Source organism: Ambystoma mexicanum, chromosome 3p (genome assembly GCF_040938575.1).
Source record: "Ambystoma mexicanum isolate Mex_15411 chromosome 3p, UKY_AmexF1_1, whole genome shotgun sequence".
Taxonomy (NCBI): domain Eukaryota; kingdom Metazoa; phylum Chordata; class Amphibia; order Caudata; family Ambystomatidae; genus Ambystoma; species Ambystoma mexicanum.
In genome coordinates, this window is record NC_090925.1 from 1,033,657,129 (window position 1) to 1,033,673,232 (window position 16,104).

The 16,104-nt window shown below is 46.9% G+C and overlaps 1 protein-coding gene across 9 annotated transcripts in view; it reads left to right on the forward strand.

The window, feature by feature from the left end:
- Positions 1-16,104, forward strand: part of SRC (SRC proto-oncogene, non-receptor tyrosine kinase) — a 520,693-nt gene that overhangs the window by 490,413 nt on the left and 14,176 nt on the right. For all 9 annotated transcript variants that reach the window (XM_069652377.1, XM_069652381.1, XM_069652378.1 and 6 more), the window contains one exon: positions 7,528-7,659. In XM_069652377.1, coding sequence (XP_069508478.1) covers positions 7,528-7,659 — 132 coding nt within the window. The remainder of the gene's footprint in view (positions 1-7,527; positions 7,660-16,104) is intronic.

Consider the following 16,104-nt stretch of genomic DNA (forward strand, 5'->3'; position numbering starts at 1 on the left):
GAGGGTCTAACTATTCCCAGGGGCAGGGTACACAATGGAACAGCAGCACCCAGCAGTCTACCCAGGGTTATGGCAGGGGTAATAAGAGAGGGTGTGGTAAGGGTAGAAGCAGCCCCAGTGGAGGCGGCGGCGGCACGCCGACACCAAAACAGTGACGTTCAGTGTCCCTTCTCACACATCCCCAGTAGGGGGGGGGACGCATTTCCAACTTCACCCAAGCTTGGGAATGGATCACTTCAGAAAGATGGGTGCTGTCCAGTGTCTGCTGAGCGTCCCCAAAACCACCCTCCACGACAAAAAATACATTCTTTGGACCACCAGAAGATCCTCCTCGAGGAGATCGTCAATCTTCTAGCAAAGGACGCAATAGAACTCATCCCAGGACACCAGGTAAACAAGGGTATTTATTCAACTTACTTCCTTGTGCCAAAAAAAATTTGACAATGTGCCCAGTATTGGATTTAAGGCCTACAAACAAGTATGTCAAGCCCCAAAAATTTCGCATGACTACTCTCCAAGAGGTAATCCCCCTCCTAAAAAAGGGGATTACATGGCAACATTGGACATGAAAGATGCCTATTTTCATATTTCCATGTTCCCAGCACACAAAGTACTTGCGTTTCAAGGTGGACAGTCGGCACTACCAGTTCAAGGTACTGCCCTTCGGGATAGCCTCGGCTCCAAGGGTATTCATCAAGGTACTGGCGGTGGCGTCAGCACACCTACGCAGGGAGGCAATCCCGGTGTACCCTTACCTGGACGACTGGCTCATCACGGGGGAGACCCCAGTAATTTGCAGAACAAACATTCAAAGGACGATCGACCTCTTCTTCGAATTAGGCTTCTCAATAAACGAGAAGAAGTAAAGTCTGGTGCCAAGCACCTCCAAACAGTTCCTAGGAGCTATCCTAGACACGCAAGAGGGGTTGACCTTTCCATCAGAGGAAAGAATTCGGAATATACTGCTGCAAATTCCGCAATATCGGGCCGGTTGCCAGATAACGGTACGTAAAGCAATGCGTTTGCTGGGTATGATGGCGTCATGTATTTGCCTGGTCCCCCACGCGCGCCTGCGTCCCATGCAAGAATGGTTGGCGAAACAGTGGTCTCAGGCAAGTGGTCAGTGGGACGATCTAGTGGTCGTTTCACCAACACTGGTACTAAGCCTTCACTGGTGGACAAAAGAAAATCTGTCCAAGGGTAAACCCTTTTACGATCCTGAGATACAGGTGGTAGTCACAACTGATGCATGCCTGACAGGGTGGGTAGCTCACCACCTCCACCACACAGCTCAGGGTCTCTGGTCTCACTCAGTGGCCAAGAATCACATCAACCTGCTAGAGCTTCTGGCAGTATTCAGAGCGCTTCAAGTGTTCGAGCCCTACCTGCTGAATTTGTCAGTGCAGATCCGGACGGACAGCACTACAGCCATGTTTTACCTAAACAAGCAAGGAGGGACTCGTTCGCCAAATCTGTCCAAGCTTGCCCAGAAAATTTGGATATGGGCACTCAGACGGAAGATCTTCCTGTCATCTCAACATGTTCCAGGGGATCTCAATTCTCTGGCGGATGCTTTGAGCAGAGATCCCCTCCCAGAGGTACACGAATGGTGTCTACACAGAGAAATCGTAGAAGATATCTTCTCTCAGTTGGGTTTCCCCACCATAGACCTATTCGCCACAAGTGAAAACAGACAGTGCCCAGGATTTGCATCCAGGTTCCCCCAGCCAGACTCCCAGGGGAACACCCTGTGGATGAACTGGTCAGGGATGTTTGCGTACACTTTTCCACCAACACCTCATCAGGAAGGTGGTCAACAAGATGAACAGAGAATCAATGACGCTAGTCCTAGTTGCTCCCATGTGGGCGAGACAACCGTGGTTCCCACACCTACGCAGACGAGCGGTGTGCGAACCCATCACATTCCCGGCCTGGTACAACCTACTGTCCCAGCACCAAGGTAAAACAGTGCATCCTCAACCCAACTCAATGAACCTAGCAGCATGGCTCCTGAGGTCATAGAGTTCAGAGATCTCAAATTACCACAGAGATGTATGGACATCCTAAAAGAATCTAGGAAGCCAAACACGAGGCACTGCTACTTTGACAAATGTAAACGATTTGTTATCTGGTGCCAGAATAAGCAAATCGACCCAGTTGATTGCACTCCTTCCACAGTTGTCACATACATGCTCCCCCTGCTGGATGCAGGACTGGTATTTAACTCACTGAAGGTACACCTGGCAGCGCGATCAGCATACACCACATCCCATAGCAAGGTGTCGTGGTGGAAGATACCAGTGATTAAAGCTTTTATGGAAGGAGTAAAGAGACTTCACCCTCCTATTTCAAACCCACCACCAGGATGGGACCTTAACGTGGTGCTATCTAAACTCATGGGCCCCCCATTCGAACCCATGCATAAAAGCAGTCTCAAACACCTGACTTATAAGACGGCTTTCTTAGTAGCAATAACATCTATAAGAAGGGTCAGTGAAATTCAGGCTCTGTCAGTGCAGGATCCATTCTGTACAGTTCATAAAGATAAACTGGTTTTACGTACACACCCTAGGTTCTCACCTAGGTTTATTTCTAAATTCCACGTGAACCAGTCCATCGAGCTTCTGGCTTTCTTCCAAGACCCACAAAGCTCGGCTGAGGTGAAGCTACACACCCTAGATGTGCGTAGGGCGGTCCTCTACTATGTAAACAAAATCAGACCGCTAAGGAAAACAGATCAGCTGTTTGTCTCCGTAGCTACAGGCAGAGAGGGAGATCGCGTCTCTAAAGGTGCCATCTCTAAGTGGATTGTTAACTGTATCCAGCTGTGTTACTCTCTTTCTGACAAAACTCTGCCTTTCACGCCAAGAGCCCACTCTACAAGAGGCATTGGGGCCACTCTGGCTTTCTTTGTAAATGTGCCACTTGACACCATTTGCAAAGCAGCTTCTTGGAGCTCTATTCACACTTTTACTCAGCACTACTGCATTGACAACCATTCCAAGACAGATACTCAAGTGGGACAAGCGGTTCTAAGACATTTATTTGCTCATGACCCTTCTCACATCCCACCTCCTTCTTCTAACACTGCTTGCTAATCTATGCACAGCATGTGATCTAAACAGATTCCACAAGCCTCAGAAGAGATACATTACTCACTGTAATCGTATTTCTGATGCTTGCATCTACATGCGACCCACCCTTCCTACCCTCTGAGAGAAGGCGCATGGATGCTTGTAGTCCTATCTATCTGCTTGGATTATCTGTACTCTCGCTACTCCTCATGCTACCTCATGTCAGAGAAAAAAAAAAATCTGAGGGTCCTAGACACGTGAAGGATCATGGGTACATTGGACGTCACACTAGGGATAGTATTACTGGCACACCCTGTCGACGCCCCTTTTCGAGTTTCGAAAACAGAAAATGTAATACTCTGCGGCTACCACTAGATGTTGGCCTATGCATAGCATGTGAATCTAAGCAGATACAAGCATCAGAAATAAGATTAAGGTGAGTAATGTATCATATATAAAACTGGCACAAGAGCTGATCCTAAATGTTATCTGCCCATTTCCCTCCTTTGCTCACCTGCTAAGATCTATGGGAGAATACGCCATCGGTTGTATCGGTCCTTCTCGTTTCCTGTAGTCCGCTGGGGTTCGAAGAGAGGACAAATATCATTGACCATTGTATTGCCCTCATCTGTTAATGCTAAAGTTAGTGCATTAGAGGGGAGAATGTATGCCTGAGATTACTTGATCAGTATTAGATCCAATACACTCGACCACATTCTGCGTAACTTTCTTTAATATGGGTATCCTATGGGGGTTCCTACATTGTATATTGGTCCGCCTCTGCAATTTGGGAGGTGTTGCATCCATCGATTTCCGAGTACCCCCTTGTGTATGCCATGCCAGGGATGCTTATTGGCTACTTTACTGTATTTTGGAATGGTATGGATGATTACTTGTCAAAATCAACAAGTGATGTTCAGAAAATGGCAGGCACTCTTTCTATTGCTGCTCTTTCCTGATGCAGTGATATTTGCCAAGACGGTGCTAGGTTTGAGGATCTTGCTGAAAGGTTTTACTCTTTGGCAGTGATCATGGCTTAGTGGTGACACCTGATAACTGAAAGGTGATCGTACTGAGAGGTCGCAAGCGGCCGAGGCTGAAATGTATAGAGAAGGCCATAACATTTTGGAGTTGGATGTCTTGGAACTATAGGAGAACAGATTTTTCCTCCACCCTAATCTGTGCTTCCCACGTCATGTATGCAAAAAATAAGGTTAAACAGACTTGTGATGCCATTTTGCCTCTTTATTGTAGGACTGGCTGGTGGGTGGTGGCGGTCCCATTAGATCTGCCAATGAGCGAGGACAAAATCCATTGTACAGTTTGTGGTGCAAAGCTGTGGGGTCCCTAGGGGCAGGGTATTTCTCACATGTGGAAAGTGTTTTAAAAAAATATATATATATCAAGTTCCTAAGTGTCAAAATGTCAAATATGTACGCAGTGGATAATGTCAGCTAGGTAGCAAACTGCTTACTCTTATAAGGGACCAGAGCCTGTGTGAAAGTGTGAGGTAGTGAAGAGCTCTGTTGGGCTTCCAGCTAAGATCTTTTCTTTCCCTACAATGGGGATGAAATTGCCTGGCTCAATGATATGCGAGACTCAGTATTGCGCCATTGCAAACATTCGGTCAAATGCATTGGTTTTAGAGAAACTAGCCATTGAGGAGAGGATAAACCAACCCTGCATAGAATAGATACTGAAAAACCCTACAGTGGGGAGTCAATTCAGTTTCACAGACAGAGAGGGGCCCCTGCAATATCTAGATCTGGTTACTCGCCAGGCCCTCAGTCCTATTCTTAGATTAATAGTCGGCATGTTCCACCTTCGAACCAGCCCAACAAATGGTAGCCAGGTCAGCACCAATCGGACTGCTGTCACTGTCCAATGAGGAGACGCAAAGACGTGATGCACTTTATCCACTTACGCAGGTTTGAGAAGGTGGTTGGCTGCAGATACCACAGGATGCCCTTTTCGGATTTCATGAATTTAGGAAAGTGAATATTTTGACAGGGTTTTCCAGGCTGGCGTTGCTCCTTAGAAATTGCCTAGATAAGGTATTCTGTGTACTTTCACCTGGTCGAGACTGAGGGTTTATGCTGGTTGTCGTTTGCATGCATTTATTATTGCATTATAATGTTTTTTATGAAACCGTTTTGTTTTATGGATTGAAACGTGGTTTTCTGAAATAAACCAAAGTAAACTCCCATTTCAGGTAGAAGGGTATGTTCATGTAATTTGGTAACCCATCGTAACTTTGATGGTTCTTGGGAGAAGCTTAGTCAAGTCTTTGTAGAAGTATTGCCAAAAGGGTATAAAGTACAGGCTAAAAAAAGAAATACTCCTGAAGAGCTTTACAGATATACATTTACTGGGATACACACATACATGCACAACCCAGAAAAATGTGGGTGCACATAATCAAGGTTTGATGGAAAATGCTCTATTGAAATACTAATGGAATGTACGATGGAGAGTGCGGTCAATTTTGAAAGATTGAGTTAGCTGGCAAAGAGCTGCTCCACGAACCCAACGCACAATCCATTGGAGACAAATTGCCACAATTACCTACTTAACCAGAGGCAGGGTAACTGCAATGGGTCCTAGTTATAAGTTTCCCAAGTGTTGTGTTATGCTAAAACGAGCAGGAACACTATTGGCGCGGGAAGTCTTAAACCCGTGCAAGATGGCTGCGACGTCTGATCCTGGACAAAGTCCTGGGTTCATGCTACAGTGGAAGTCAGTTATAATTGGCTGCGTTTTTGCGAATTGGGGTTGTTTTACCACGGCAGAAATAACCGCGACGGAAATGACCGAATGAGAAATGTACGTAATGCAAAATTGTTTGTACGTTTCCCATTCGGTCATTCAAGGTAAAACAACCCCAAATCTAAAGAAACCCTACCCCCTTTCCCACCCTCCCACCCCCTCTCACTCCCCCAGCCCTCTACTTACCTTTCCTTCAGTCTTGCTGGTCCCTGCAGCGCCAGTTCCCTTTCACTTCAGTGATCAGGAACCGGCGCCGCGCCGTCTTTTTTTATTTTCTTTTGGGTCAGCTGCCGGGGTGTACCTCCAACACCCCACCCCGCTCACCATACTATAAAGTATAAAGACACCCCCGCAGCCTTCGTTGTGTTTTTTTTTACCTACCCCACCAAAAGACCCAATATACATACCACAAAAAGTTCAAACTTTTTGTGGTATGTATATTAATATTAGGTCTTTTGGTGGGGAAGGTAAATTGGATACGGTCATTTTGGCCGAATCCGTTTTTGCAGCTTGATGTTATGTCTAGAGAGACATGTGATGTGGCACCGCTTGAAAGTTAAAGAAAGGACAATGAAAAGTGCTTGCCCTGGTGGCGGCATTGAATGTAGATTAAATGTTCATGGATGATGTGTGCCTGTGGCTCATGAAATTACTGGAATGCTGGGTGAGTGCTTCCAATGGGTGTTCCATGTAGTGTCCGTTGTGGGCAGAGGTGAATGTGTGAGGTTGCCGGTGAGTGTCTATTGTCATTAAAGTATTAATTGGCCTTAAGCATTGACTAGAATATACGTGAAGTGCAATAAAGCCTTTCTAAAGTAATCCTCTGTCTGAATCCTGTGAAACGGATTAGAGTTTCTAAAACGTAACAGAAATACAAAGGACTATAGTCCTAACATTCCAAAGATTAATACACTTCATTATTACTGAGGGTGTAAACATTAAGACTAGTGGTATTCTGCAAGCCTGCTCGACGTCCTAGAGTTCCCATTATATGCAAGCATTGCAGTTTGCTGTTTTTTAATAAAGTTATTTAAACAAAATGGAGGTGCGTGCAGGGAAGATGCCCTTCACGCCGTATGTTTAGTCTGTTATCATTCAAGTCTACCTGGGCCTGTCTTTAGGCATTGTATTGGAACCACACTTTGCAGGCAAGCCTGTCAACCTTTTATTTTTCGAGAAAAAATGTAAATGCCATAAATGGACACTAGATGGCAGGATAAGCAAAGCAAGCCATTTCTTAACCGACAAAGCTGTTTCTACGAGAAAACGAGTTGCTTGTTTCTGAGAATTGCAGCGACACAATTATAGCAGACATTTGTTTGACACCCAACGAATGAATCGGTATTGTAGGCAGCACATATGGCTGCACTGGAGGCACTGGCAAGAAAGGTGAGCGTTGGAGTACTCGGTTCGGAGATCTGTGTGCAAACGGCAGTCGCATGTTTGAATTTTAGCAGGGCCGGCTTAGCCCTTAAGCCGTGTTAGCTCTATAAATCCAAGTACCATCGAATTACTCAAAATATGTATTCCGCAGTGTTTAGAAAAGGGATGAATCGGCCATAAAGCGTTATGTAGAAACATACTGTGTATAAACTGTTGGTTTCTTCATTTTACTGCGCAACAGGCTGTGGATGCTTTCACTGATCTGTGTGTGTCTTCTCATGCTTGCATTCTTTCTTTCTCTTAGGTGCCAAGTTTCCCATCAAGTGGACCGCTCCAGAGGCAGCTCTGTATGGGCGATTTACCATCAAGTCCGATGTCTGGTCTTTTGGAATCCTGCTAACTGAGCTTACCACAAAAGGCAGAGTGCCGTATCCAGGTGAGCAAGCGCAGCCCAGAAGGGGCGAGAACGGACAGAGTGGGGGAAGTCAAGGCGCTCTTCTGCATGGGTCTTCAACCTTTGACTTGCCAGATGTTTTGGACTACAACTCCCCTCAACCGTGCCCAGCAGTGTCATTGGTGGGGGAATTCCTGGGACTAGTAGCCCAAAACCTCGGTAGAGTTGCAAGTTTACGCCCCTTGCTCTACAGTATTGACTCACATAGACACCCTGTGAATGCTCTTTCCAAGGGTGGACTGGGAACCAAAAGAGGCCCGGGAAATAATTTTCAGAGGGGCCTCTATATTACACACTTTCAGCAAGCCCAACCCTTTTCCTATGAGACCATGTGGCAATAAAACAGGTTACCACACAAGAGGCCAGTGGTGCAGAGGCCTAATGGGAAAGCTCCAGAGTTCCCTATAGGCCAGTCCACCCCTGGCTCATTCCGTCAAAGCTGTGCACTGTTAGCCGGCATTTGTTTTGCTTCTGGTATAATCTGAAAGAAATACTGCAACCATGTCCTAATAGAATGCTGGAGTGGGATTTCTTGTGTGGTAGCCGCCTCCAGTTGATGGTTTTGGTGCACGTGAAAGGCTACAGATTGGCTTCAATGGAGCCTGGTGTCCTTCACAGAAGTTAGAGCCTCATTTACTACACAGCTCCTGGAGACTGCCCCTGGGTGGTATTGGCGTGCGGTATAAATCGACATAACACAGCACACTACCAAGCAATGTTCGAGATAACTAGATTGTCTTCTCCAATGAATGTTTCTTGCACTTTAGAATACCAAACAGGGAAGGATAAAAAGGTTAGGGACCCTCCCCGCCTCCCACCCCATGTTTATTTCCTCAGGTGTATCATTTCATTTAGTTGTTCTTTGGGTTTCTGAGCCATTACAAACTGGGAATGACCATATGCAACCGAGTCTCTCCCCAGAATGAGAAATCCAGTCTGCACTGTGCGGCTGCGTTCCCCCGTCCCCTGCATGAAAACGGAGCCCAGAATAGATCAGTTGGGCCTCATCAGTGCAATAAAGCTATAAAGCTGGGTTCCCAAGTTACTCTGGGCCATAGACGCGCACCTGAGCATACCCATACCCATATAGGGAGGCTCGCCAAGAAAACCAAACTGGAAGCTTGGGAATGCTTGTGCCACAGTGCATCGTCTCAGGGTTTGGTTATGCTCTTGGTTGGAAGGGAGGCATGGCCTAGAAGTTTGGGCTGGATTTTTCCCTTTTGAAGTTGGGTTCAGCATCCACTAGTATATGATTGGTTCCCGCCGGAAATTGCTCAGAAGAGCAAAATGGAATACAATTTCCACCCATTAAAAAGTAATGGTGCAGGATTTTCAAGGTAGCAGCATATTTTCGTTATGGTTTGAGATTCACCTTGTGGTCCAACCTGATATTTTGAGGGACAAACTGTGTGTGTCTGTCTGTCTGTCGCCGTGGGGAATGTTTCTCCTTACAACAGGTCCATCACCCAACACTCTTTGCTTCCTGCTCAAAGTTAGTTACCTTTACTGCCATCAAATCTTCGTAGCTCAAAGGCAAATGACAAATTACGCCGTAGATATGCAATTTTAACCTTCAAACAACCTTTGGCCTCCTCCTTTTCGCAAACTTAAAATGTACCAATACATATCTATATGCACTGCATTATCATCGCATTGAGGAGCAAAACAGTTCATGCATAACATACATCACAGGACTACAAAGCCATATATATTTTATAAAATGCTCCGTTTTTACATAATGAGTTTTAAAGTATTTTAGTAACCTGAACCAAACGTTTTTTTCAGTTTGCGAAGTAAGATCGCACGTTTCATAAATTCCAAAATCCTGATACATGACGATTCTTACTAGTTTGAGGCACTACAAAGACTTTTTGTAGTTTCTTTTCCTCAGGAAGTAACCACTTTCATCCTTTTCACAATCGGGAAACTATGATCCCGTTTCCAGCGCGGGGATAAACTTGCACCACCACTGCCGATCACATACAATGGCAAAGGTGACTGCCAAAAAGGGCATGCTATGAATATGGTGCAGGTGACCACACAGGTAGACCAATTCAATGGCTTGCACCGGAGGGATGAGGGAGCTGCATGTCTCTTCACGCTGGGAATCGTGATGGGTCACAATTGTATCTGTGCCAAGTTTGATCCAGATAACCATTACAAGAAGCGACTATATATGGCGCTATCAAGCATGGCTAAACACACCTGGTGTCTGTCCGAAAGCCCCAAAGCACACATCCTTGCCATGCCATCTTTAACACCCTTTTCCGTGTGTATATATAAATACCAAGCTCTACCAGTGAATCTTTGGAGAGATGAACACAAAATTCCTGGGAACTGAGCCAACGTTCGCCCGTGACCAGAACTTCTGTCGGTGCTCAAATCTAAGCCGCACATCTGTTCCCTTACCTGTCACTCAAGGGGGGCTTCCTCCCAAGTTAAACATTCCTTATCAGCACAACACTGCCCTGTACAGAGACAGTTCTACGGCAGAGCCTGCAGATTCTAAATGGTTGCCAAATTGAGCCATAGTGGATAGTGAATGTTTTCAGTGGAGGTGCCTACATGTTTTCTCAAATTAACTCGAGCAACCGAACATAGCGATGGTTCCCAAAATAATTGCAAGGTGTTCAGGTGGAGGGGGTGTGGGTGTAGTTTGTCTGAGACTAAATAACAAAAACAGAGCAAATGTGCTGAAAGCATGCATTTTGCACCACAGTCTTTTAGAAAAATGGGATAAAAAGTCATACAATTTCTCTAGGAAAACATGAAAAATGTCCATACAATTTCATGATTTAGAGCAATTATATCTGGTGAATATCTAAATATTCCCCCAAATTGGTGCCAATGACAGAGCGTCCCGAGGCACCCTAAAATAATCAAGGAGAGTTTGGAAGGATCCCGCATCCTACTCCCCAAGAATCTTTTGAAATGTGCTAAAATTATGCTTTTTCCTGCACAATTTCCCTGAGTCTGTGGCCACAATATATTTACGCCACTAATGGTCACTGTAAATCCCACGCACGGTGAGGCTGCTGCTACAACCCATCTGTGCCAATAATGGTCACCGCAAATCACATGCATGAAAGCTTCTGCCACACCCCATCTATGCCAGTGATGGTCACTGTAAATCACACGTGTGAAGCGTCTGACACAACCTACCTATAACAGCAGCCTATGCAAGGGATTTTCAATGACCAACCATACAAACACATGGTCCATCATCTGGTCAGTGAACTACAATGGTGTCACTGCTATTCCAAGAAGGGAGAGAAAATTAACCGTCTGCTCTCCAGCTGTAGAACTCTGGGGAAATTGCATGCAGACATGGGACAAACCTTGGCTGCTACCCAGTTTTGAAGCTGGGGTTTAGATCGGGTTTGGCAGCCACTGCAGGTTTTGAAAAGAAACAATGTGGTGTCCACTTGTAGAAGTTCTAGCATGTCTGGATGTTTGATGAATCCTATACAAGTCCTCTGAACGTAGAGCCTATAGAATTGATATTGACGCTGAACAGGCATCCTGTCGGGACACAACGGCGTACTCACTTTATTAGAGCAAACCACTCAAAAATAATGTCCAACAGTGAACGATTGATTCTCTTGGAAGTCATTATTTCCCATAATATCTGTTTGCCCGATCAAAGCTGGACATATCAGTAAACTGAGCTTACAGCTGGAAATGTTTACATTTGGATTGTACGCGCTGAACTTTTTTTTAATCTATGGTAGCATGGTTGCTAGCCAATCTGACAGAAAATAAAACATAATGATGCATAAAAAAAGGTAAACTGAACTAGGACCTGCAGATCGTTTAGACTCTAGTCTTTTCTTGTTCCTTTCAAAACCAAATCTTATTTATCTTGGAGTTATTAAAGATAACTGCAGCTAACTCATCAGGCGCATCCAGAAATCGCTCTGATTAAGCATGATAGCATTCCTCACAAAGCGTGCACACAGTTATGCTTCATTCTTAGGCCAGGGACACGCCATGTAACAAAACTTTAAGGTTTCTACTTGAGCAACGTCAGCAGCCCCCCTCACCCCCCTAAAATCCGTTGGGTTCTCATTGTACCCTTCCTTGCTCCAAGGCCCTCATAACTATGTAATTTGTTTGATCAGAATAATAAATCTGCACATGGTATGGTTTGAAAACCTAGTGTCATTCAGCTGAATGGTGTTAAAGGGAAATTAACATACCCCATCATAATCTTCACTCTCCCCGGAAAGCTGTTCCACTCCAGTCCCATGTCTGTCATTCTGAATTTCGAGCTCCAGTGTATGCAGGTGTTGCAACCAATCAACTTAAATATGAATCATCATCATCAAATACGTTTATTTGTAATAAAAATTTCTGATGTTTGTTAATCTGCTTAGAATCACATGCTGGGCATAGGTCCGACATCCACTGGTCACTGCGGACTATTGCGTTTTGTTTTTCGTAGTCGAAAAGGGGACGTCGACAAGGCGTGCCTGTAACACTATCCCTATAGTGACGTGCTTTGTACCCACAATCCCTCACGCGTCGAGGTCCCTCAGATTGTTTTTTTCCGCCCAGCTACTGGTCGCCTTTATGCGGAGCTCCTAGAGAGACATTGCAAAATAGTTTCTTCGACCTTTGGTCGTTTGTCATTAATATCAATAACGTAGATCCCCCCCTCACCCCTCGACGCAGAGCTGTTTCTCCGCCGAGCAAGATCTTCGACGGAAGGACGTGCGGAGGGGATCCTTCGGCGCTGCCGAACACATGGCCAGGCCTCGCCGGCCATACACAGTAGGGAGAGTGGGGTTTTGTGGTCTTTCTTTCTTCTCTTTAAGAATGCTTTTCTCTTTCCCCTCCCTCTCTTTCGAGGTCGTAGTTGCCCTCAGCTATAGAGAGGACGCCATTTAGGTTTTGCCCGCTTTGCAAGGGTAAATATACCTGGAAGGATAAGCACAAACGGTCCAAGAGGACGGCTGTGCGGCCTGTAAATTACTAAAGCCCAAAACTCTCTAAAAGACCGCAGGGTCAAAAGGTGGGCGGCCTACGCCATGTCTAGGCCTGACTCCTCGCCCGCTGCCGCCGAGTGTGACCAGGACAGTGACTACACGGTCCCCGTAACAGAGGCTGTAGACCTCTCAAAGGAGCGTTCATGCTCCTCGTTGTCGGTCCCCGGCCCCGTCAAGCCCGGCTCACGCCCAGTTTATGGGGATGAACACCCCGGCGACAAGGACGCACACGGAAAAACAATGCACAGACCCCCCGGCACGCATTCGTCGAAGACGAAGGCAGCCATAGCGCCAACGGGGATGCCGGGCCCACCGGCGTCTTCCGCCGACCGTAAGGGTCGTCAGCCCTCCCCGCCACCGCTTCCACGACAGGCGACTGGGCATTCCAAAAATAAGGGCGCTAGCACCAAAACCTCCGGCGACGCGCATCGCAAGAGCGCTCACGTTGCCAACAAGGGCTCGACGGGCAAGGGCTCGACGGGCAAGGGCTCGACGTTACCTAGCGCGACGGCGACCGATTCCTCGGAAGAGAGAGTGATCGCCGAAAGCCTCGCGCGCATAGCATCTAAGGACGACCAGAGATGTACAGCGAGTGTGACGCCGAAAACCACACACAAGGCCAAAGATACGCCGAAAGCGCCGGAAAACAGATCAGGCCAGTTCCCGACGCCAACAGAAGGCCCTAGCCAGCGAGAAGGCTACTCAGAAGGCGAAGGCTCACTTTCTTCGACGTTATGGGACAGAACCAGACAATTACAGGAGGAAGAAACTCCTTTTTCATTCCCAGGCCGTCCTCGCCGACCTCAGTGGACCTTTGAAAGGTTCCAGACCTGTATGGATAAACTAGACAGGTTCATGTCCATCCCAGAAGACAGGGCACCCAAGAGACCAAGGGAGGCACCCCTGGAAAGTCCTAGGGCTAAATACCAAAAGTGTTATAACCCCATACAGGAGGACATATACTCTTACAATCCCACTGAAGAAAACACCTTCTTCCAGGAGCAAGATGAGTTCACTTATGTTGAAGACCAACAAGAAGAGGAAGGTTTTCGCGATGAAACTAACCTATGTGAGGAGGGATTCCAGGAGGACACAGGCGAGGCCGACCCAAATCCCTGGCAGTCACCGGCTAGGTCGACAGACACAGGCAGTAGCAGTGTAGTCATCAGGTCTACTGAAACTACACCAGTCAGGAACCCTTCGCCTGTCGATGATCAACCCACCTTCAATGCACTGCTGAAGAAAGCAGCAGCACATTTCGAAATTGAAACTGGGGAAGTCACCCCAGACACCGATTTTGTGGAGAGGATTATCAAGGAAAAACCCTGCACTAGCCAAATTATACCCATCCTTGCCTCAGTTAAGAGACATATTTCACCTTCTCTTTCCACTCCTGCATTGGTGAGAGGGGTCAATCCGAGGATTGAGAAACTGTTCTCTCCCTCTCAATCAGACCCATTATATATTAAGGGTCACTCAATCCCGGACTCCCTGGTCGTGACCAACACCAGGAAAAGGGCAGGAGTCCCACTATCTACCAGCGAGGCACCCCCAGATAAAGAAGGGAAGAAGCTGTATGCCCTAGCCAAGAGAATCACCACCTCTGCAGCATTCTCTACCAGAATTGCCAATAATAATACCCTATTGGCAAGCTACGCTGATGCTCAATGGGCTAAGCTCAAACAGGACATCGAAGAAGTTCCCGAACCCCTAAGGACTCGTTTGCTGGCTACAGTTAATGAGGGCTCTCTGGTCAACCAAAGCATCGTCAAGAATACCCTTGATGCAGCCGAGACGGCTGGCCACACTTTGGTACAAGAAATTTTGCTGAAGCGTCACGTCTGGCTTCGCAATTCCGGATTTAAGGCGGAAACACAAGCGTCCCTTATTAATAAACCCATAGAGGAGTCCAACCTCTTTGGGAGAGCAGTGGATGACGCGCTGGAGATTGTGAAAAAAGAATTTGACACAATAAAGACCTTAGACCAAATTTCAAAACCCCCTAACAGGCGGGGATTTGGTAATAAGCGCTTTTTTCGTGGACAACGCCAGCAACAAAACCAACAACAGTATTCTGCCAGCAACTACCAGAGTAGTAGTGGCCAGTACAATCAGAGGGGTCAACGCCGTGGCAAAGGGAGAGGCCTGGGTTCCACACCCAGAGGCTCCCAAGCCACCAACACCACCAAGTGACGTGAAGATTTGCGTCCCCTCCCATGCAACGCCGGTCGGGGGCCGGTTAACATCCTTTCTTCCAGCATGGGAGGGAATAACATCAGACTGCTGGGTACTTTCCACCGTAGCCCGCGGCTACTGTATAGAGTTCAACAGTTCCCCAACATACAGACCCCCTGAGGGGACGCCGCATGACACCAGAACACCTCGCCATCCTTCTCCAAGAAGTGGACCAACTGCTGGAAAAAGGAGCCATAGAGGTCGTGCCTCTATCTCAGGTAATGGAAGGTATTTATTCAGTGTACTTCCTTGTATCCAAAAAGGATCTAACCATGCGCCCTGTATTAGATCTGCGCCCAGCAAACAAGTTTGTCAAACCCCAAAAGTTTCGTATGGTGACCTTACAGGAAGTGATCCCACTGCTATCACAGGGAGATTACATGACAACACTGGACATGAAAGATGCATACTTTCATATTTTAATGTTGCCAGCGCACAGAAAATATCTCAGGTTCATGATAGAGGGCAAACACTACCAGTTCAGAGTGCTACCCTTCGGCATAGCATCTGCACCAAGGGTATTCACGAAAGTACTGGCAGTGGCAGCGGCCCACCTGCGCATGTTATCCATCCCAGTATACCCTTACCTCGACGACTGGCTCATAACAGGGGATTCTTACGAGACATGCTTCTCAAACACCCAAAAGACTGTAGACCTTTTGTTCCAACTGGGCTTCTTCATCAACGAGAAGAAGTCCAGCTTAGACCCCAGCCAAGTCAAACAATTCCTAGGGGCTCTAATTCGAACAAAGGATGGCCTCATCTTCCCCTCCAACGAGAGGGTCCAAAACATGCTGTTTCGGATCCCCCAATATGTGGCAGGTCGAGAGGTGACGGTGCACAAAGCGATGCGCTTGCTAGGAATGATGGCGTCGTGTATTTATTTGGTACCTCACTTGCGCCCAATGCAAGAGTGGCTCAACAGCCAGTGGTGTCAGGCCAGCGGACAATGGGACGATCTAGTGGTTGTCTCGCAGGCCTTGGTTCTCTCGCTACGGTGGTGGACAAAGGAAAACCTGATAATAGGAAAACCCTTTGCCACACCCGCGGTGGAGGCCACTCTAACCACGGATGCATCCCTCACAGGATGGGGGGGGCTCACCTATCCCATCAGACTGCTCACGGAGTGTGGACTCCGAGCGTAGCATCCAAGTACATAAACCTACTGGAGCTACTGGCGGTGTTCAAAGCACTAAAAGCCTTC